The sequence below is a fragment of the Rhinopithecus bieti genome, unplaced genomic scaffold, assembly GCF_001698545.2.
Source record: "Rhinopithecus bieti isolate Rb0 unplaced genomic scaffold, ASM169854v2 scaffold_33326, whole genome shotgun sequence".
In the NCBI taxonomy this organism is placed as follows: Eukaryota; Metazoa; Chordata; class Mammalia; order Primates; family Cercopithecidae; genus Rhinopithecus; species Rhinopithecus bieti.
The window spans coordinates 300680-324179 of NW_016814921.1; the positions used below are offsets into that span (position 1 = coordinate 300680).

Sequence of the window (23500 nt, forward strand, 5' to 3'; positions counted from 1 at the left end):
AGGGAGGAAGGAAGGGAGGGAGGGAGGGAGGGAGGAAGGAAGGAAGGATCCTATAACCATAAAATCAGAGATCCTGGGCAATATAGTATGGATAAGTTTTACGTAAGAAAACATGGAACTAAACTTACAAAAAAAAGACCTTGGTCCTTCCTCAAAATATTGGCAAATGAATATATAAGTTTAAGTTAAAATGCAATGTTCAAGGTATACATATTTTCTCTTTTTATGATTTACCCCTTAACTTATCTTTTTTGATTAAAAACCATCTACCAGTCCAGACTGTGTCAGACAGTAGGTCTTCTCCTGATTATAAAAGCAACATTATAAAAGTAAGTGATAATGTGAATCCAAGATAACGCAGAGTACTCCCAACCTAAGAATAACCTGAAAGCAGGACCTCTGTCATTAGACAGAAGAAATAAGAGGAAGATAGGATTTCTTAGTGCCAGACCTGGCAGAACAGGTAAATACTATGACATTTCTGGGGTTTAGAATAAAAGTCAAAGAGGAGACTTGGGGTCTGAATAGGAAAGTTTCTCAAAGGGCTGATGAGAAAAAGCAGGAGATCATCAACAACGGATTATTATTTCTAAGCCTAAACTATTACTTGCCTCATTAGCAGGATGACTTTTTACACCAAAACAAGATGAACAAATTTGAAACCAATCTAAAAAATAACCTCAACTGTGTAACATTTTTATCCCTATATTTTCTAAATGATATACTTTACCTGTGCTTCAAACCACTTGTATTTTCTGAACTGCATTTAAAGTTAGGATTGGGAGGTACCACTAGTAGAGAAATTAGACCAAAAAAAAAAAGAAAAAAAAAAAAAAGAGTTGACACTTGAGTTGTGAACTCTTTTATTTTCTTTAAGTTTAATAGCCTCAGTATGTCCTATATGAGGCAGGATAGGGAAGCCCTGGATTGAAGAACACTAGTTCATGAAAAGGAAAGATTCAATTTATGCCAGAATGCTTCTCTAAGTAACTTTATAGCTTGGCATAAATCAGCTTAATTACATTTAAAATTTGTGAACTAAAATTACTTTTATCTAGTATTTCTTCTTATACAGGCAGCCCTTGAGTGGGTAGAGTGAAACTGCTACTTTTTTCCTTTTGCTTAAGGTTATTTCTGATACTGTCCTAACAATATGAAATTTATTCCTAAAATCTTAGTATTTTAAGACAACAGATTCACTTATATTAACCAAACATATAAATATTGCTCCCATAAAGTATCATTATACGTTATAAACTAAGGCAAAATATTTAATACTTTAGATACTTATAATAATACTTTAAAGTATAACGAAAAAGTAATTTATTATCCTGCTTAAAGGCAAGAGTCTATTATTCAAACACAAGAGAAGTCTGGAGAAGATTCTGATAACATCAAAATAGCAATATTTTAAACCAAACACAAGATTTTAATATATTTTCACTTAATAAAATTCAAACCATCTGTCATCTCTATAATAATTTGACAAATAATAAGCATATATAGTCTTTTTTAATGAACTTACCTGATCAAATCGTAGAACAGGTTCATTTGCATTATCAAAACTATACACTTCCACCATTCCATCATCTCTCCCAACAAGTAAATCTTTAACCCCATCACCCACAATGTCAAAGCTGTCAATACACAAAATACCTTTAAAAAGAGATATGTGATAAGTTATTAAGAAGACTAATAGTTATGGTCAAGTATATGCCAAGTAAGAATGAAAATAACACATATTCCGACTGAGAATGCTGAGTAAATATCTTTGAGCAAAATCGAGTGCTCTTCTCTTGTCCATCCACATTCATCTATTTCCAGGTCTTTAAATATAATCTGTATGAGAACGGCCCCTACATTTATATCTCCCTCCAGCTCTGGCCAAAGCTCCAGACTGATATATTCAATTTGGTATCTTCTCACAGACATCTGCATCTTAAACTTTCCATACCCCAAACAAAACTCTTTTATTCTCCTTTTACCATACCCCCTCAATACTGCTCCTCCCTCTGTTATCCCTCATCTCCATAAATTATTCTACCTAGCTGCTTAGACAAAAATTCTGGGCTACATCTCTGATTTCTTTTTTTCTCACCACCCCTCATATCAAAACCACTACCAAATTCCATCTTCTCTACCTCCACAATATATACTGAAATTGTCTCCTTTAGGTTTCCAGCTACTGATAGCCTAGACTAAGCTAGCCTAGACTAGAATAAATTATAATAACTCTTCCAACTGGTCTCCATGCTTCCAATTTTGACATGCTTCCTCCCGCCCCCTCCAATCCATTCTCCAAACAGTGTCCTTTGTTTTGTTTAGGTTTAGTAAATTAAATGTCACACTCCCACTGACAATTTTCTAATGACTTCCTACAGCACCTAGATTAAAATTCAAACTGTTTTCCAAGGCTTACATAGTTTGGCTCTACTCTACCTCTCTGACTCCATCTCCTGCCATGTTAACGCATTTAGCCAAACTGACCTTCCTACTGTTCCTCAAATGAATCAAATCTACCTCCACCTCAAATCTTTCACACTTACTTTTTCCTATTCCTGAAACATTTCTTGCCCCACAAATCTTCATATTGCTAACTCTTTTTCTTATCAATCGGATCTCAGTTCAAATTTCACCTCTTCTAAGAGGCTATCTTTGACAACCTCGTCTAAAAGTGACCCTCCTCCTTCTATCATCACTCTCCAATACACTGCACTGTTTTATTTTCTTCAGGTGACTAGGTAAAGCTGTCTTATGTATTTATTTGTTTTTACTCTGTCTCTCCTAATAAGTATTTGTTGAAGGAATAAATGAATATATGAACATCCTGAACATACACATAGGCATCTCACTATCTACCAAATTAGTTATAAATTCTCCTTAGAAAGTTATAAATTCCTTAGAAAACAGGAATATTCTCTGACCCACTGCACTTCTTCTTTGTTTCATAACAAAGACTCCTAGATTCCAATTAATTCTGTACCTCAGACAACTAAATTACCTCAGACAACTAAAATCCAATTAAAACTGGATATTAGCATAAAACGATATTAGCCTGTAAAAAGTATCAATACCAAATTACTATAAGCATTTCTTACTTTAAAAAAATTATGCCAATAGTATAACAGACCTGACAAATAAACAAATAGTAGATAAATCAAGGTGGGAATTGCTAAGTCTGCTATGTAGTATAAATAAAATAGAATAAATTATATAATTTAAGATACTTAATAATCATTGACACCTCAGAATCTGAACTACATGAAAAGCATACCTCCCCTCTTTTTCTCATTTTGAATTTCCCACTTGTGTATTGGTTTGGATGTAGTAATCTGAATAAGCCCAAGTTTTCCATCTGATGTCCCAAACAAAAGGTCTTCTCCAGAGTCACCTAGTTATAATTAAAGTCAACATATTATATTTCTCCTCCTACAATTAGTAATCTCTTTAAAATTAAAATATTGTTATGTAAAATCTCATTTAAAAAATATTACAAAAGACATAAAACTTAATTTTGAGAATGGTTATTATATATTCACTCAATTTTATAGTTATAAGAGATAAGACATTTCCCCATTATCTAATTTTAAGATGATGAAATTAGGTTGGGTGCCATGGTTCATGCCTGTAATCCCAGAACTTTGGGAGGCTAAGGTGAGAGGATCATTTGAGCCCAGGAGTTCCAGACTAACCTGAGCAACATGGCAAAACCCTGTCTCTATAAAAAATACCAAAAAGCTAGCTGGGCATGGTGATGTGTGCCTGTAGTACTAGGGAGGCTGAGGCGGGAGGATCCCTTGAGCCTGGGAGGTCGAGGCTGTGGTAAGCCGAGATTGTACCACTGCACTCCAGCCTGGGAGACAGAGTGAGAGCCTGCCCCCCAGCCCCCCAAAAACAAAAAAAATGGAGAATTAAAAGTTCAATAACTCGTGCTGTTAGTTACTGGCAAGATCCCAGAAAGACAACTGTCTCATTTCTAGTTTATGTCCTTTCTACAATTTCCCATTTTCACTTAATATTAAAACACATAGTTGATTTGTGAAAAATAAAATCCTGATTACCGCCATTTCCATTGTGTAGTGCTAAGACAGTAGGGGGGCCAGGAACTTCAATTTCATACATCACATCAGATCCCTGAAGGAAAAGAAATATTTAAAAACTGAAACAGAATACAGACTGAAAATAATAGAGGCATTCATGAATAACATCAATATTCAAATACAGTACTCTCAGTAACATCTAGAATAAAATTGCTTTAAAAATTAGGTTATGAATACAACTTGCATTTGTTAGCAATTTTGCATATATCAACTGATTTGAACACATATATATACGTATATATATACACATATATATACGTATATACACACACATATATACGTATATATACACACATATATACGTATATATATACACACTATATATACGTATATATATACACACTATATATATACGTATATACACACACATATACGTATATATATACACACATATATATACGTATATATATACACACATACACATACGTATATATATACACACTATATATATACACACACATATATACACACACACATATATATAATGTAAAAGACCATGGAGAAAACATTTAAAATATTGTCTACCCTTAATACATTTTAAATATGTTGTTTGCCTGAAAACTTGACACTGGTAGATTTTCCTATCAAGTCTCTAGGAACAAATTATTCCCTTTGTCCTCTCTAGGTTAACTGGAAGGCTTTAACTTGGAATACATCCAAATATTTTAATAGACACAAAGTTACTTCCTAAGGAAAATGTTGGCCTTGCCTTTGGGTATTCCCAAAATCTGCTCCAGTTAGAGGCAGAATGACCTGCTACTTAGATAAAAAAACCAAGTTAGGTCCTTTTATATTTCTCAGTTTTTCAATTTTGCTACTTGTAATGCTTGTCATTTTGGGCACAGTATTTGTGATGCTGTTAAAGAATGAGTTAGAAGAACTTATACTCACATGGAAAAAATATCCATGATCTAGAATTCAAAGAAAACACAATTTGCAAAATGGGCCGGGCATGGTGGCTCACGCCTGTCTGTAATCCCAGCACTTTGGGAGGCTGAGGCGGGTGGATCATCAGGTCAGGAGTTCGAGACCAGCCTGACCAACATGGTGAAACCCTGTCTCTACTAAAAATACAAAAAAATTAGCCAGGCATGGCAGTGCGTGCCTGTAATCCTAGCTATTCAGGAGGCTGAGGGAGGAGAATCGCTTGAACCCAGGAGGCAGAGGTTGCAGTGAGCCGAGATTGCGCCACTACTCCAGCCTGGGTGACAGAGCAAGACTCTGTCTCAAAAAAGAAAAGAAAAGAAAACACAATTTGCAAAATTATAGTAAATATGGTATGACATTTTTGTTTTTTTTTTTTTTTTTGAGATGGAATCTCACTCTGTTGCCCAGGCTGAAATGCAATGGTGTGATCTCAGCTCGCTGCAACCTCCACCTTCCGGGTTCAAGTGATTCTCCTGTCTCATTTCCCCTAGTAGCTGGATTACAGCTGCAGGCCACCATGCCTGGCTAAGTTTTGTATTTTTAGTAGAGACAAAGTTTTGCCATGTTGGCCAGGTTGGTCTTGAACTCCTGACCTCAGGTGATCCATCTGCCTCAGCCTCCCACAGTGCTGGGATTACAGGCGTGATCCACCACACCGGGCCTAAAAAAGTTTAAAGTTTATTTAGAAAACATAAGAAAGCCATATGCTTCATCTTTTTTTTTTTCTTTTTTTTTTTGAGCCAGGATCTGGTTCTGTCATACAGGCTGGAGTGCAGTTCAGTGGTGTGATCATAGCTCACTGCAGCCTTGACCTCCCAGGCTCAAGTGATGTTCCCACCTCCGCCTCCTGAGTAGCTGGGACTACTGGCATGCACCACCATGCCCAGCTAAACTTTTTTTTAAGAGATGGGGGTCTCACTATGTTGCCCAGGCTGGTCTTGAATTCCTGGACTCAAGTCATCTTCCAACCTTGGCCTCCCAAAGTGCTGGGGTAATAGGCCTGAGCCACTGTGCCCAGCAAGCTTTATCTTTTATTTAAAATATCATTTTAAAATTTACAGTTTTCTACACATAACTATATAAACACAAAAGAATATACACAAAACTGTTAAAAAGAGGCAACCTCTGGAGTAATGGATTATTCATAGAGATAGATGGGGAGTGAGAAAAAAGTATGCAGTGCAGAGGGAAAGACTTCAATTTATTTTCTACAGATCTTTAGTAATTTTTTTTAAAAAGTAATAAGCATATGGCTCTCTTGTCAAACAAAGCAGAATCCTAGAATTCAGTCAATTTCTAATTGAATGCTAAACAGCTCCTGTTAAAAGCCTTGTTCAAAATAATTCATATTTTAAAGCACAGGCTATGGGGGAAATTAATCATTCATAACTCTAAAATGAACCTTTCTTCTTTTCCTTTTTTTTTATTTTTATTTTTTTGAGATGGAATCTCCCTCTGTTGCCCAGGCTGGAGTGCAGTGGCACAATTTCAGCTCACTGCACAACCTCTGCCTCCTGGGTTCGAGTGCTCTTGTGCTTCAGCCTCCTTCCTTCTGAGTAACTGGGATTACAGGGGTGTGCTACTGCACCCAGCTAATTTTGTATCTTTAGTAGAGACGGGGTTTCACCATGTTGGGCAGGCTGGTCTCAAACTCCTGGCCTCAAATGATCCTCCTGTCTCAGCCTCCCAAAGTGCTGGGATTACAGGTTTGAGCCACCATACCAAGCCTAAAATGAACCTTTAACATGACTTTGTCCCTTGGGGGTAAAAACCTCATAGACTCACTGGATCTTTCCTTCTACAAAAGTGCTGATGCCAAGAAATGGCCATCTGTCTATGGAATTCCAAAGAGTGAGATAGCCTGTGCTGGCATGGACTTAACAGCTAAACTTTTTCATCAACTGCACCAACTATTACCAGCCTGTTTCTGATCCAGTTCATCTATCTGTTATATGCTATTTACATTTAAATATTATTTTAAGCATCCTATAGAGTGTGTGTGTGTGTGTTTGTGTGTGTGCATGCATTTAACTGAAAGCCACTCTCAAGAAGATACAGTGGTAACTATTATTACTCACAACAGTGACCTGAAGCAGTTGTTTTAGTCAATCGTGGTTTTTACCAGAAATATAAGGACATCAAAACGATTTTTCCCTCTATCACTCATTTACTTATCCAACAAATATTTACTGAGTGCTTATTCCATATACTTCCATAAATGCTGGATAAACTCAAGTTATATAAAACCCTCCCCCCAGCCCAATTTCTTCCTTTAATTTGATTTTTTTGGGGAAGAGAAAGGTGATGGAAGAAGAAAACAAAACAAAAAGGCAGGCAAAGGTTATCTGTAGTCAGAGTACTCCATTCTGATAATAGTTCAGAAATTGTGGATGGTGAGGCAAAAAATATCCCTTTTCTTCCAAATATGCTTCTCTAAAAACTTACAAAAGAAGACATTTGACTCAAGTTAAAAAAATTAATGTGTCAAATTATTTAAAAATTGTTTCCATATATTTATATAAGCACTTAAAACAGTAACCACTACAGTTATTTATCTCAAGTACATAATGTTCATCAATATTCTTTCACATAAATTATAAAAAATTAGAAAAACACAAATAACAGCAACCTGTAAAACTCTGAGCACTCTGTCCTGGCAGGCCAATACAGGTGTGATACGAGATAATCTTTCCACTGGAAGGCAGATAACATCATTGATTTTATCCCCAGAAAGGTAATAATGTTGGTCTTTGCAGTCACAATAATGGTTATAGATGTAACTTGCACTGAGAAAGAGGTCTGAGCCAGATATGTGCCTGAGAACATTAAAATAGTAATTTTTAAAAATAAGCACAGGTACTGAATTTTTTTCAGAGATAAAAACAGAACAATTTACACAGTTTACTAACATTTTATTATAGACTTAGAGAACACAGTTTTAAAACTTTCTCCTACTTAATTTCTAGTCTTTTGGTATAACACTGTTTTGATTTTGAAAGCTGAAAATGAGGATGTTAAGGCCTCAGGCTTCCCAATAAAACTGAGCTCAGAAAAATGGAAAACAAAGACAAGATAATGATAATTTAACTGTCTATATCCAAAGGCAATTAATACGTCAAAAAATGACTTCTTTGTGTACTATGTGCCAAGTACTATCTTAAGCGATTTTTATGTATTAGATCAATTAATCATCATAACTCTATAAAATAGGGACCATTATTATTCCTTTTTACAGGTGAATAATAAAATGTTAAATAACTTGCCTAATGGCACCTAATTATTAAGTAGTAGATTAGACTGCAACTCAGTTTTTTGCTCGAGTTAGCTTTCTTACCAGCACACTAATTTGCCTGAAAAAATCTATTTTAAGTGACTCTACCTCAAACTAAATGATAAACAGCAGAAAAAAAAATGATTTCATTAGAACTTCATTTTGAAAAGAGAAATGAAAACAAGTTCATTTCAAATTACACTTAACAAAATTTAGTCAATAGTCATAACTACGTTCTAATTCTTAGACTAAATCAAGTTTTCACTTGGGTAAGCTAAAATGGCTTGACAAAATTTATATGTAAGTGTGATATATTTTCACTTCTAGATTGTTATTACCATATTTATCATAAAGAAGGTAATTTTATTTGAATGTTTCATGTATTCCTCTACCTCCAAGTTCTATTTAAAATTTTTTATATTAAAATTGTTATCTAAAGAGCTTATCCTATAATAATCATCCCTGATTTTCTCTTCTTCAGTTAAGTGGCCTCACTTTGTGGCTCTGCATATGATTGAATAGTCCTCTTACTATTTTTATCAACTTCATGAAATTCTCTGTTTTTCAAAAATTTAAATTCCATTTTGAAACCAATCTGTATTATATTTGCATTATATTGGCCAAAGTACTATTTAGCAATCACTATTGCTGACATGAGTGGGGATACACGGCAGCATTAAGCAGGAAAGGATGTGTAGTGACTAATGTTAAGTGGTCAGTTTCCTTACTGAGTATCTTCAAGTTATAACTTTTGTTTTCCTATAAAATCTTACAAATGTGGGGATTCAGATAATCAATTTTCAAAAACTGAGTAAAGAACTTTTCTACCCCATCTTTGCCACTCTAGTAAAAACATTTAAGAAACCATTTAAAGAGACTATTACTGAGAAACTCCGTATCTTTCTCACACTACTATCCATATACCTTTCCGAATGTAGAGTTATGCTATTAACACATTACTTTTAGTATTTCACAATTATCATTGGCCATGTCTATATACAACTGTATTTCAAAAGTGTTACTATTCTTGTTAAACCATTTGAAATTACGTATTTCCACTTATCATTGTTTGTTATCTAATTTTACCAAACCAACATTTTACATCTCAAACATCAGGAGATACGCTGTGCATTATACAAAACTTTGGGCTGAATCAGTTGTTTCTAGCCTAAGCATCTGACTGATTATACAACTTGGCTGCACTAGATTCAAAGGAAGAACTTAAAAAATAAAAATAAAACCTACTCCTGGTTATTCTGATTCAGTAGGTATGAGGTGGGACAAGGAATTAAGTGTCCCAAGGGATTCTTCTAAGTAGCAAATTTAAGAAAGAGTGAATTAGATTAATTTTAAAGCCCTTTTCAGCTCCCTGTGATTCAAAAACTAAAATCTGAATTGCAAAATTTCACATCAGGAAGCCATTTAGGGAGCTATATTTCACTTAGAGTCTTACCTTATATACCTGAAATTATACCCTATTGGTAATCACTAACTTTGACAGCCTTGTAACATAACGATGCTACCTGAAAACCAGAATTAGCAAAAATAGCCAAGGAACATAAAGGTAAATATCTAGAAATTTATTTTCAATTTTTTCCCATACCTTGATAATGAATCAAAACTGAACCAAGTAGTCAAAAATGATTGTATAAATACGATGAAGTTTTTTAAAACAAAATTTCAACAACCAATTTCATATTGATTGTAGGTCAAATTTAGTTTCTGACTAATAAAATACCTTTAGTTAATTTTATTTTCCAGAAAGCCTATTAAGATATGATACTTAATCAGCTGCCTTACATCTATCCAAAATATTATATATAAGTATGTAAAAATACAAAAAGGAACAATAGACATACATAGCTTTAATGCTTTCAGTGAGGTTTGTTTCAAAAGAGAGGAACTGTTTTCCTCTTTTTGTGAAGGCTCTAATCTCAGATGCTGCAGCAATAAAAATTTTCTCCTGAGGTGTGTTGAGAACCCCTCCCAGTTCCAGTCTTGCAACCTTCGGCCCTGGTAAAGTCTTGAACACTGCCTGAAAAAAATCATTCATGAAAAAAGTACACAAATTATTGTGAGCATTTTTTCCTTTACAATACAAAATGTTATGTTAAATTTGCAAAATATTATAGTTCCACTATACAGAAATAATTTTAGATAATAATCTGTACACTTTAGTAGGTCTTCAGGTTTTTTGCTGTACTCAACTTTTAAATATATATTCCCACACATATTTGCATGATGTCATTGAAATCTAAATCCTTACAATTCAAAGTACAGTTCACTAAGCAGCAGTGTTAGTATCACTAAATTCATTTAAAATGCAGATCAAATGAATGAGACTCTGTATTTTAACAAGATTCCCCAGCAAGTTCCTATGCATATTGAAGTTTTAGAGGCACTGGCTTAAACAATACTCCTATGAACAGGGAAGTCCATTTGGCAAATTCTTTAATGAGGTCCAATGAACATGTTTTTACACTTCAATCATCTTTTAAAACTAATCTTTCCTGGTTTCTTTACAATTTTTATAAATTTTAATAGTAAAGGACTATAGAATTTACTGAAAATGTGAATGTATGACTTAATACCTATAATCATATATCTATTTAACTGAAAACAATATTCATTTCATTAAGTTTTTCATGGTTATTTTCCATTTTATTATTTGCACCAGCTTCTTCTCCTCCACTTCCTCCCCATGACTTTATATACAGAGAATAAGATATCTGGGAGAAAACGAATAATGGAAACACTGAGTTTCTGGTAGTTTTTATTCTCTTCATCTTTTTGGAAATTCCATATAGTATATAATGAATACCAGAATTCACATCTCAGACTCATCATTCTAAATTTCTAATTATGACCTGTAAATATGATAATATAACAATAATAACTTACTCGATTAGGTTAAATTAAGTGGCAAAGGTTGTAGGTTAGTTGCTTCCATGATTACATTACGCTACATAAGATTCTTTCTTAGCAGACTAGAGAAATTTCCTGCCGGCTTTGAAGAATTAGATTACCATGTTGTGAGAAGGACTGTGAGAGGACCACACAGCAAGAAATTGTAGAGACCTCAAGGAACTGAAAGCAGCCCCTGGTTTACAGATATTAATAAAGTGGGGACCTCAGTCCTGTAATAGCAAGGAATTGAATTCTGCAAACAACCACATGAGCTTGGAATAAGACCCCACACTCTAGAAAGGAACACAGCTTAGCTGACACCTAAATTGCAGCTGTGTGAAACCTTGAGCACAAACTCCTGTGCTACAGAAACTGTTAGATAATAAATGCGTGTTAAGGCCCTAAATTTGAGGTAATATATTACACAGCGTAGAAAAGTAACCCACAACCACAGGATGCCAAAGGTGCCTTACAACTAGCTAGCAAATGACTTTTGTGCTGCCTGCAGACTCATACCTCACATTAACTACTTCCCTCAGAACCCATTTTCCATTATCTGTATTTCAGGAAATTTTTAACCTAGTATATTCAATAAATAGTGCATTCTGTTTTAGAGAACTATTTTTCCCCTTCACAAGGCTATACTTACTCCTGCTTCTCCTTTCTTCATGCCAAAGCATATAACTACCCCATCATGATCCCCAATAACCACCTGTAATAGATGGAAGAGAATCTAAAATTACTATTATTAATATTATGACCTAATAATTATATACAGGGAAAGCAAGATTCTTAATTTATAAATATTGACTTAATAGAGAACAGAAAATCTAGGAAAGACACCCCCACAAAAAATAATCCTCAAAAGAACAAGAGCCAAAAGAGAAGGATATGGAGGGTCATTAGAAAAGTAATTGGCCATAGATTTTGTTCCTATAATGTTAATAGGACAACACAAATATGGTTTTTTTTTTGTTTTTTTGTTTTTTTTCAACTTTTATTGTAGGTTCTGGGAATCCACATGCAGGTTGTTATGAAGGTATACTTCCAGACAATGGATTATGGTCAGAAATGCCTACAAAGTAATTTTTTTTTCATAACTGGAGCATAAGAACATTTTAAGATTAACTTTTAAAACAGATTATCAAATAAAGTTGTGAGTGACATATTTAATAATTTTAAACACCTTTTTTAAAAGTAAAATTTTAATGTATGAAAATGTACACAAAATATTATAATGAATTATCATGTGCCCATCACCTAGTTTCAACAATTACCAACATGCAGACAATGAATTATTTTGAAATAAATATAGAGGGACATTTTAGCACTTCTTCCCAAAAGGAGATATCAAACAACCTTGGAACAGTTCCAGTCCATGGCCTGTTGGGTACCTGGCCACACAGCAAGAGGTGAGCAGCGGGAAAGCGATCATTTACAGACTGAGCTCCGCCTCCTGTCAAATTGGCAGTGTCATATTACAGTCTCATAGAAGCACAAACCCTATTGTGAACTGCACGTGGTTGTATGCTCCTTAGGAGAATCAAACTAATTCCTGATGATCTGAGGTAGAACACAGTATCATCACAAAACAATCCCAGCCCCATTGGTGGAAAAACTGTCTTCCACGAAACTGGTTCCTCGTGCTAAAAAAAGTTTGGGAGCTCTGCTTTAAGAAACTACTAATCTGGCCGGGCGCGGTGGCTCAAGCCTGTAGTCGATAGCCTGTAATACCCACGCACTCTTGGCGAAGGGCCGAGACGGGGCCCGGATCACGAGTCAGGCGATCGAGACGCGATCCCTGGCTAACACCGCCGTGAAACCCCGTCCTCTACTAAAAAACAATACAAAAAAACTGCTGGGGCGAGGTGGCCGGGCGGCTGTAGTCACAGCACCACTCTGGGACCAGCGAGCTCGAGGCCAGGAGACATGGGCGCGTAAACGCTGGCGGGAGGCCGGAGGCTTGCAGTGAGAGGCTGACGAACCGGCCACGTGCACTCCCCAGCCTGGGTCGCGACATGAGCACGAACTCGCGTCCTCAAAAAAAAAAAAAAAAAACAAAAAAAACACAAAAAGAAACTACTGAATCAAGTTTAGGCATAGTATCAAATAGCGAAGAGTCACAATCATCTGAAAAACTTATTTAAATACCCCTCCTTATTTCCAACTATGTATCTGTGTAAGCTGATTTTCTTCAAATATTTCAACCAAAACAACATAGCACGAGATTGAATGCAGTAAACAAATATGAAAATCTATGTGTGTATGCTTATGCCAGACATTAACGAAGTTGCAAAAAGTGTAACATAATGACACTATACCCACTAAATTCTTTTTTGTTTTGAAAAATAATTATTTTTCATAAAGACATGTTATATAAACATGTAATGAGTTAATTGTTTAATAAAATAGTTTAAGCATTTCTTAGTCTTCATTTTAATACAGTAAGTATTGATACATACAACTTATATAAAAAAATGTTCTTTGGGATCCTCAATCATTTAATTGTGTAAAGGGGTGCTGAGACCAAAAAGTTTCAGAAGTGCTAATCTAGTAGACTTAATACAATAAATGACAATCAGAAATCTGTTGGTTTACCTTTTTTATTCATTTAATTTTATTTTTTAATTGACAACAATTATACGTATTTGTGGGGTACACAGCAATGTTTCAATACATATAACATATACTGATCACACTGGGATAATTAGCATACCCATCATCTAAAATACTGATCACTTCTCTGTGTTGGGATCAGTCAATATATTCTTTTTAGCTATTTGAAACTATATATTGTTAACTATAGTCATCCTATAGTGGTATAGACTACTTGAGCTTATTCTTCCTATCTAGCTATAATTTTATATCCTTTAATAAATGCCTCCCTATCCCTCCCTTCCCTCTACCCTTTGCAGCCTCTAGTATTCTCTGTCCTACTTTTTACTTTAACGTGACCAAATTTTTTTAGCTTCCACATATTAAGGAGAACATATGGTGTTCAACTTTCTGTTCCTGGTTTATTTCACTTAACATAATGTCCTCCAGTTCCATCTATGTTATTACAAATGACAGGATTTCATTCTTCTCGCTCTTTTTTTATTTTTTTGAGACAGAGTTTTGCCTTTGTCGCCCAGGCTGGAGTGCAACGGTGCCATCTCAGCTCACTGCAACCTCTGCCTCCAGGGTGCAAGTGATTCTCCCACGTCAGTCCCCCAAGTAGCTGGAATTACAGATGTCTGCCACCATGCCTGGCTAATTTTTATATTTTTAATACAGATGGGGTTTCACCATGTTGGCCAGGCTGGTCTCCAACTGCTGACCTCAGGTGATCCGCCCGCCTTGGCCTCCCAAAGTGCTGGGATTACACTCATGAGTCACCGTGCCTGGTCAGGATTTCATTATTTTTTATTGCTGAACAGTATTCCATTGTGTATGTATACCACATTTTTTAATACATTCATCTGTTGTTAAACACCCAGGCTGATTCCGTATCTTGGCTATTGTGAACAATGCTGCAATAAAACATGGGGGTGCAAATTGTCTCTTTGATATAATGATTTCCTTTCCTTTGGGTAAATTCACAGTAGTGGGGTTGCTAGATCACATGGCAGCCCTATTTGTAGTTTTTGAAAAATCCTACGTACTGTTTTCTATAGTGGATGTACTATCCCACCAATGGCACAGAAGAGTTTCCTTTCTCCACATTCTTGCTAGTATTTGTTGTTTTTTGGTTTTTTGTTTTCTTGTCTTTTTGATAACAGCCATTCTAACTGGGGTAAGATGATACTTCATTGTGGTTTGATTTGCATTTTCCTGATTAATGATAAGTATTTTTTCCTATTTTTTGGTCATTTGTATGTATTCTTTTGAGAAATGTCTGTTTAGATCATTTGCCCACTTTTTAATCGGATTGCTTGTTTGTTTGCTATTGGTATGTTTGAGTTCCTTGTATATTCTGGATATTGATTCCTTGCTGGATGAGTAGTTTGCAAATATTTTAAATCCCATTCTATAGGTTGTCTTCTCACTCTTGTTTCCTTTCCTGTGTTTCAAGCTTTTTGGTTTGATATGATCCCATTTGTTTATTTTTGCTTTTGTTGTTTGTGCTTTTGAGGTCTTGTTCATTAAATATTTCCCCAGACCAATGTCCTAAAGCATTAACATTTAGGTCTTTTTTTGTTTTTGTTTTGTTTTGCTTTTTTGAGATGGAGTCTTGCTCTCCCAAGTAGCTGCAATTACAGGTGCCTCCACAACGACCAGCTAATTTTCTGTATTTCTAGTAGAGACGGGGCTTCATCATGTTGGCCAGGTTGGTCTCGAACTCCTGACCTCAAGTAATCCACAAGCCTCGGCCTCCCAAATTGCAGGGATTACAGGTGTGAGCCACCACACCTGGCCACATTTAGGTCTTTGATCCATTTTGTGTTCATTTTTATATGGGGTGAGAGGGTGAGAGGTGGAAGTCTTGGTTTCATCCTTCTGCATATGAATATCCAGTTTACCCAGCACCATTTATTGAAGAGGCTGTCCTTTCCCCAGAGGGTGTTCTTGGCTCTTTTGTCAAAAATTAGTTGGTTGTAGATATGTGGATTAATTTCTGAGTTCTCTATTCTGTTTTATGTTCTCTGTGTCTCTGTGTTTTTATGCCAGTATTATGCTGTTTTGGTTACTACAGCTTTGTAGTGTATTTTGGGATCTGGTAGTATAATGCCCCAGCTTTGTTCTTTTTACTCAGGATTGCTTTGACCATTTGGGGTCTTTGTGGTTCCATACAAATTTTAAGATTTTTTTTTCTCTTTCTGTGAAGAATGACATTGGTATTTTGATAGAGATTGCATTGAATTGTAGATTGCTTTGGGTGGTATTGTCATTTTAACAATATTAATTCTTCCAATCCATGAACATGGGATGTTTTTCCATTTGTTTGTATCCTCTTTAATTTCTTTCATCAGTGTTTTATAGTTTTCCTTATAGAGGTCTTTCATCTCCTTGGTTAATTTATTACTAAGTATTTTATCTTTTATCTATTATAATTGGGACTGTGTTCTTGATTTCTTTTTCAGTTAGTTTGTGGTGTATAAAAACACTACTAATTTCTGTATATTAATTTTGTATCCTGCAACTTTACAGAATTCATTTGTCAGTTCTAAGAATTTTTTGGTACAGTTTTTAGGTTTTCCTTTCTTTTTTTTTTTGAGACAGAGTCTTGCTCTGTCGCCCAGGCTGGAGGGCAGTGGTGCGATCTCGGCTCACTGAAAGCTCCACCTCCTGGGTTCATGCCATTCTCCTGCCTCAGCCTCCCGAGTAGCTGGGACTACAGGCGCCTGCCACCATGCCCGGCTTTTTTTTATTTATTTACTTTTATTTTTACTTTTTTTAGTAGAGACGGGGTTTCACCATGTTGGCCAGGATGGTCTGGATCTCCTGACCTCATGATCCACTCGTCTCGGCCTCCCAAAGTGCTGGGATTACAGGAGTGAGTCACCGTGCCCGGCTGAGTCTTTAGGTTTTTCTATATATAGGATCATGTCATCTGCAAACAGATAATTTGATTCTCCTTTCCAATCTGGATACACTTTATTTCTTTTTCTTGTATAATTGCTCTGGCTAAGATTTCTAGTACTATATGTAATTGTTGATTCATCTTGCTAAATGTTTATATATCAGGATAAAGTATTTTTTGCAGTTTTAAAATACTTGGCTAGTCTACTAAGAAACTGTAATTGTTTTGTGGAAATAATAGGATCAATATTTCTTTAAACATAATCAGTGTTGTTAAGTACAAAGTTTAACATCAAAATATTTAATGACTTTAAAATATGAGAAAGTTTAAAGAGAACATTTTCTTGATATCTTATTCTACTTTATATTTCTTTTTTCATACATCTGATACACAGAAAAATGGAGTATGGTTTTTAAGTTTGCCTATACTATTTACTAATGGTATGTAATAATTTTAATGTTCAAGAAAATTATTGTCTATAAATGTCCCTCGGTATTCCAATTTCTGTTCAAATTTTTAAAAAATCATTTCCATTTTAACATTAGCATTTTTAAGAGAATAACTTAACAATAAAGAAGGAAATAGGAGCCTCTCCTCTGTCAGTACTAGCGAATAGTGGAGAAATCAGAATCTATATGGTACCTTTTGTGTAGCTCTGTGTCTTGAGGCAGGAAGTAGCTTCATAGTCTTCTGAGATGTTACTCCAACCTAAAGAAAAACACCAGGTGCTTAGTGAATTTAATTTGAAGTTATTACAGAGATTAAAAGGATCAGCAGATTTAGGTTATAGTGAACCTTTTTGTTAAACTGAAATTAGTGATATAACTATTATCAGTAATTAACTTATTTTCTAATGAGGTATGTCATATTAGTCAGAATACATATACAAAACAACCAAAATAGTAAAATTTATCCTATAAAGTTGCCAAGCCAAAAATAGTTGTGTAAGATGACTATCAAGATGCTTTATTTAAAAATATCTCTAGAAGCCTTCTTTTCCAACTGCATACAGTTGTTGAGCAAAGTGATTCAAGAACTTTGAAAATAGATTATAGTTACTAAAAATGCAACGTTAAAACCACATGCAGTGGCTCATGCCTGTAATCTCAGCACTTTGGGAGGCTGAGGTTGGAGGATCACTTGAGCCTAGGTGTTCAACACCATCCAGGCAACACAAGAGACTCTGTGTCTACAAAAAATAAAAAATTAGCTAGGCATGGTGGTGCATGCCTGTAGGCCCAACTACTTGGAAGGCTGAGGCAGGAGGATAACTTGAGTCCAGGAATTTGAGGCTTTGGTGAGTCATGATCATGCCACATGCCACTGTACTCCAGATTGGCTGGGTGACACAACAAGACCCTGTCTCAAAACAACAACAACAACAACAACAACAACAACAACAACGATTTCTGCTAAAATAACAAACATGATGATGGCCATAATATCCAATCTAACGGGTGAAGATTATTTTACAAAAAAATACAGAGGATGAAAGCAGCAGGGAACTGTCACTGCTGGTGTATAGTTAGGAGAAGAGGATGGGACCAATGGGAGAGAAATTGGTGAAAACAACACATCATGATAAAACTGTCATATAGTATAAATGACTTTATTCTGAATTCCAGAAAATTGTATTAAAGTCATCTGTTTAGATTTGTATTTCTGAAACATCAATCTAGCAAGTGATGCGAAGGATGGCTTGGAGGGAGATGAAGCTGGTGTTCAGGAGCCCAGTTTGGAGGTTATTTCAATTATTCAAGCAAGAGAAGATGAGAACCCAAATGAGGGTAATAGAGATGAAAGACACGGGACAGATTCAAGAGATATTTGGGAGTTAAAAGCAGTAAGATGTGGTGACCAGTTGGATATGGAAGATATTAAGGTGGGAAGTAGATAGCATAAACCCCTAGAAAATTGACTGGGCAAACATTTGTACCATTAGCTGAAATGAGATGGCCTAAAAATATGGTGAGGAATTGGGGTAGAGAGAATTTTAGGTCTGAAAGGAATTCTGAAAGGCAGTGTGGTGTAACAAAAAAACACCAGTTCTGGAGTCCGAGACTTTGATTCAAATAGCAAATCCCTAATTTTTAGCTATTAAGCAAATTACTTACCTTCTTTAACCCCTTAGATCCTCATTTATAATATTGTCTACTTTGCAAATTCTTTTTTTTTTTTTTTGAGACGGAGTCTCGCTCTGTCACCCAGGCTGGAGTGCTGTGGCCAGATCTCAGCTCACTGCAAGCTCCGCCTCCCGGGTTTACGCCATTCTCCTGCCTCAGCCTCCCGAGTAGCTGGGACTACAGGCGCCCGCCACCTCGCCCGGCTAGTTTTTTATGTATTTTTTTAGTAGAGACGGGGTTTCACCGTGTTAGCCAGGATGATCTTGATCTCCTGACCTCGTGATCCGCCCGTCTCGGCCTCCCAAAGTGCTGGGATTACAGGCTTGAGCCACCGCGCCCGGCCTACTTTGCAAATTCTTATGAGGATTAAATATGTTGGTAGGTATGCTAAATTCTTAGAATAAGCTAGATACACATCAAACTGTTTTCATTGCTTTTTTTCCCCCTTCTCGAGACAGTCTCACTCTGTCGCCCCCGGTAGAGTGCAGTGGCATGATGTCGGCGCACTGCAGCCTGCCTCCTGAGTTCAAGCTATTCTCCTGCCTTAACCTCCCGAGTAACTGGGATTACAGGCGCCCGCCACCACGCCGGGCTAATTTTTGTATTTTTTGTAGAGACGAGGTTTAACCGTGTTGGCCAGGCTGGTCTCGAACTACTGACCTTAGGTGATCCGCCCGCCTCGGCCTCCCAAAGTGCTGGGATAACAGGCGTGAGCCACCGCCCCCGGCCCAGTTTTCATTGCCTTTACTATGATCTGCCTGGTGCGGTCCAGCTCACAGTAAGAAACAAGTGCCCGGTGCTTCGGAGAACGGTCCGGGTAGAGATGGAGATTGAGGATTAGAGGCCCTCAGGCAGCCACGGCTAGGGAGCAGGAGAAGGGCCCGGGGGAATCCGGGATCAGACCGTGTCAGCATTTTCAGAGCATCCTCAGGACCCGGCAGGAGCCAGCACCGTGGAGGCTTGCGCCGCTTTTACCCGGTCGCCTTGGACCGTCACAGACAAGAGGGAGCTGCTCAAAGGCGGGGCGCTGAGAGGTCGGCACCCAGCCCGGCTCCTTCGCCTCCGCACCAGCTCCTGGAGACCCAGACTTTCGGCAGTGGAAGGAAGGAATCCTCTTTGGGAGCTGGGCTTGTCCAGCGCGGCGCCCGCCCCATCCCTTGAGTTTACCTGTAGATAATCCATTCGGTTTAAAATCGGATCCATGATGACAAAGCGGAGGGGCTAAGCAGCGCCGGACAAGAACAGGAGGGACAGAGACTTCCGGCCCGCAGGCCTCCGACCCAGTCAAAAAGCCGCCCGCGCCCCCTCAGAATCCAGCTCCAGCTACCGCGCCCACTTCCTGGGCTGCAAAGGCCGGGCAACAGGGCAGTGGCGTCCTGCGTGACGTCAGTACGCTGCTGCGAGGGGCTCCTGGATGACTATGAAGGCCCGCCCCTTTCCCGAAGCACCGCCCACTAGTAGCGTGTTCCAATCAGAGGCGGAGAGGAACTAAGGGCGCGAGGGCCGGGAGACCCAGACAGGGCGGTTTCCACAGAGACCCCAGATGCAGCTTTGGCTCCACCCTCACGGCGGCCCAGGTCTAATACTGGACTTCTTTCCTCATCGCTGTAGAAAAAACTAGTTAAGCCTACTAGATTCTGACCGATTTCTCTCTGACATTGGAAAGGGTCCCGCGAAGAATTGGGTTCCACCGTTATAGGTGTTAGCTTACAGCAGCGGTTCTCAGACTTTTGGCCTTAGGAGTTCTTTACAAAACTCTTAAAAAACCGTTGAGGACCACAAAGCCATTTGCTTTTTGTGGGTTTTCTCTCATTTTTATTTATTTTTTATTTCAATAGTTTTGGGTGTACCAGTGGGTTTTGGGTTTTGGTTACATGGATGACCTCCTGAGTGGCGAATTCCGAGATTTTAGTGTACCTGTCACCCACCAGTGTACACTGTACCCAATATGTAGTCTTTTATCCCTCACCCCGCTCCCAATCTCCTCCCCACCTGGAGTCCCCAGAATCCATTACATCACTCTGTATGTCTTTGCCTCCTCGTAACTTAATCCCACTTATAAGTGAGAACATGCAGTATTTGGTTTTCTATTCCTAAGTTACTTCACTTAGAATAATGGCCTCCACCTCCATCCAAGTTGCTGCCAAAAGATATTATTTCGTTCCTTTTTATGGCTGAGTAGTATTCAATGGTGTATATATATACTACATTTTTTTTATTCACTCCTTAGTCAATGGACACTTAGGTTGGTTCCATATCTTTGCAATTGCGAATTATGCTGCTACAAACATGCATATATATGTGTCTTTTTCCCTTGGGTAGATACCCAATAGTGGGATTGCTGGATTGAATGGTAGCTCCACTTTTATTTATGGAAGCTTTATACTGTTTTCCATAGTGGTGGTATTAATTTACATCCCCCAAGCAGTGCAAAAGTGTTCCCTTTTCACCATATCCACGCCAACATCTACTGTTTTTTAATTTTTTTTTTTTTTTTTTTTTTTTTTTTAGATAGAGTCTTGCTCTTATTCCCTAGGCTGGAGTGCAGCGGCACTATCTAGGCTCACTGCAACCTCTGGCTCCTGGGTTCAAGTGATTCTCCTGCCTCAGCCTCCCGAGTAGCTGGGATTACAGGTGCCCGCCACCACGCCTGGCTAATTTTTGTATTTTTAGTAGAGACAGGGTTTTGCCATGTTGACCTGGCTGGTCTCAAACTCCTGACCTCGTGATTTGCCCGCCTCATGGCCATTCTTGCAGGAGTAAGGTGGTGTCTCACTGTGGTTTTAATTTGCATTTCCCTGGTGATTTAGTGATGTTGAGCATTTTTTCAGGTTTGTTGGCTATTTGTATATCTTCTTTTGAAAAAGGTCCTTTGCCCACTTTTTGATGGGATTGTTTTTTTCTAAGTGATTTGTTTGAGTTCCTTGTAGATTCTAGATACAAGTCCTTTATCAGATGCACAATTTGAAAGTATTTTATTTTACTCTATGGACTATTTACTGATTATTTCTTCTGCTGTGCAGAAGCTTTTTAGTTTAATTAGGTCCCATTTATTTTTGTTTTTGTTGCATTTGGCTAATGTCCAAAAGAGTTTTCCAATGTTATCTTCTAAAATTTTGTGGTTTCAGGTGTTAGATTTAAGTCTTTGATTCATCTTGAGTTGATTTTTGTATAAGGTGAGAGATAGGAATCCAGTTTCATTCTTCTACATGTGGCTAAACCAGTTTTCCCAGCACCATTTATTGAATAGGGTGCCCTTTTCCCAATTTACGTTTTTGTATGCTTTGTCGAAGATCAGTTGACTGTAAGTACTTGGCTTTATTTCTGGGTTCTCTATCTGTTCCATTGGCCTATGTGTCTATTTTTTTTTTTTTTTTTTTTTTTACCAGTACCATGCTGTTTTGGTAACTAGCCTTGCAGTATAATTTGAAGTCTGGTAACATGATGCCTCCAGATTTGTTCTTTTTGCTTATTATTACTTTGGCTATTCAGGCTCTTTTTCGGTTCCATATGAATTTTAGAACTTTTGTTTTAGTTCTGTGAAAAATAGTAATGATATTTTGATGGCAATTACACTGAATCTGTAGATTGCTTTGGAAAGTATGAAGACCATTTGTTTATATGAGTTTACCTATTGATTTTAACCATATTAGACATTAGAACTGAAAACAGTGTTTTTTAAAACCTATGACAAATATCTTAATTAAAATATTTTCCAAAATCAAAAGTAAAATGAAATAACTGGTACTGTGTGCAAATCTATTTTCTGTCCATTTTAATAGTAGACAGGAGGAGCTTCAAATCTGCTACTGCATTCAATCTATTGTTATATGTTGTTTTTGTTCATGTATATGAAGAAAATTTCATCCAAACTCAACAAGGGGTAGTTTTTTGAAAGGTTAGTTGTAATGTGAAATGTGACTTCATTACATACATCAAAAAATCCCATCTGTTAGTACCACCATGGATCTCATCAGTAAAGTCCCGAGTATGGGAGATCTGTCAAACTTAGATGGCGAATACATATTTTCCAAAATTCAAATTTGTGCTTGAAAGTTTGAAATTTACACATTGGCAACAAATGTCGATTGTTTTCCTTGAACTGATAGGTTCCCTTCTTGAATTCACAAGAAAGTAAATGCCAAATATCTAAGTCTGAATAATCATGATTTGTCAGTAATTCCTTCAAATAAAAATAGTGTGCCATGAAAAAAGCAGCAAGTTCAGCTAGCAGCTCAATCCCACAAGTGCTTTTCCTTGAGACAGCTAATGTACTTCAGTATTCAGTAGAAGGATTTTATACATACTTCTTATGTCATCACATAGAACATTTAAAAAGACATATCCAAGAGTTAAGATGTAATAAATGAGGGCTGAATCAGAAGAAAGAAAAAAAGAAAAAAGATAATATTAACAATGTTGCTGCTTCGTAAAGGACATTTTTATATGAAATGGTTTCTGTTTCCTATCAGTGCATGGCATATAGAATATAGTGTCTACTAGTACAGTTTGGAGCCACTATTTTGATTTATGCTTAAGCACTAGCAGTATTAACCACCATTGTTTTGGTACCATCATCGCAAATGTCAGCAGAGTGAAATGGAAAATCACATTTTAGTATTATGAAAATAGTTTCAAAATTGCAGACAGCTGTGAAAAGGCCTCAGGA

At 36.9% G+C, this 23500-nt stretch overlaps 1 protein-coding gene across 1 annotated transcript in view; it reads right to left on the reverse strand.

The window, feature by feature from the left end:
- BBS7 (Bardet-Biedl syndrome 7) overlaps positions 1-20235 on the reverse strand; it is a 59832-nt gene extending 39597 nt beyond the window's left edge. Inside the window, 8 exon segments of the mRNA XM_017852602.1 lie at positions 1526-1656; positions 3275-3391; positions 4062-4134; positions 7657-7843; positions 10158-10333; positions 11855-11917; positions 17351-17416; positions 19999-20235. Coding sequence (XP_017708091.1) covers positions 1526-1656; positions 3275-3391; positions 4062-4134; positions 7657-7843; positions 10158-10333; positions 11855-11917; positions 17351-17416; positions 19999-20034 — 849 coding nt within the window. The 5' untranslated portion in view covers positions 20035-20235.
- Between the last annotated feature and the right edge of the window lie 3265 nt (positions 20236-23500).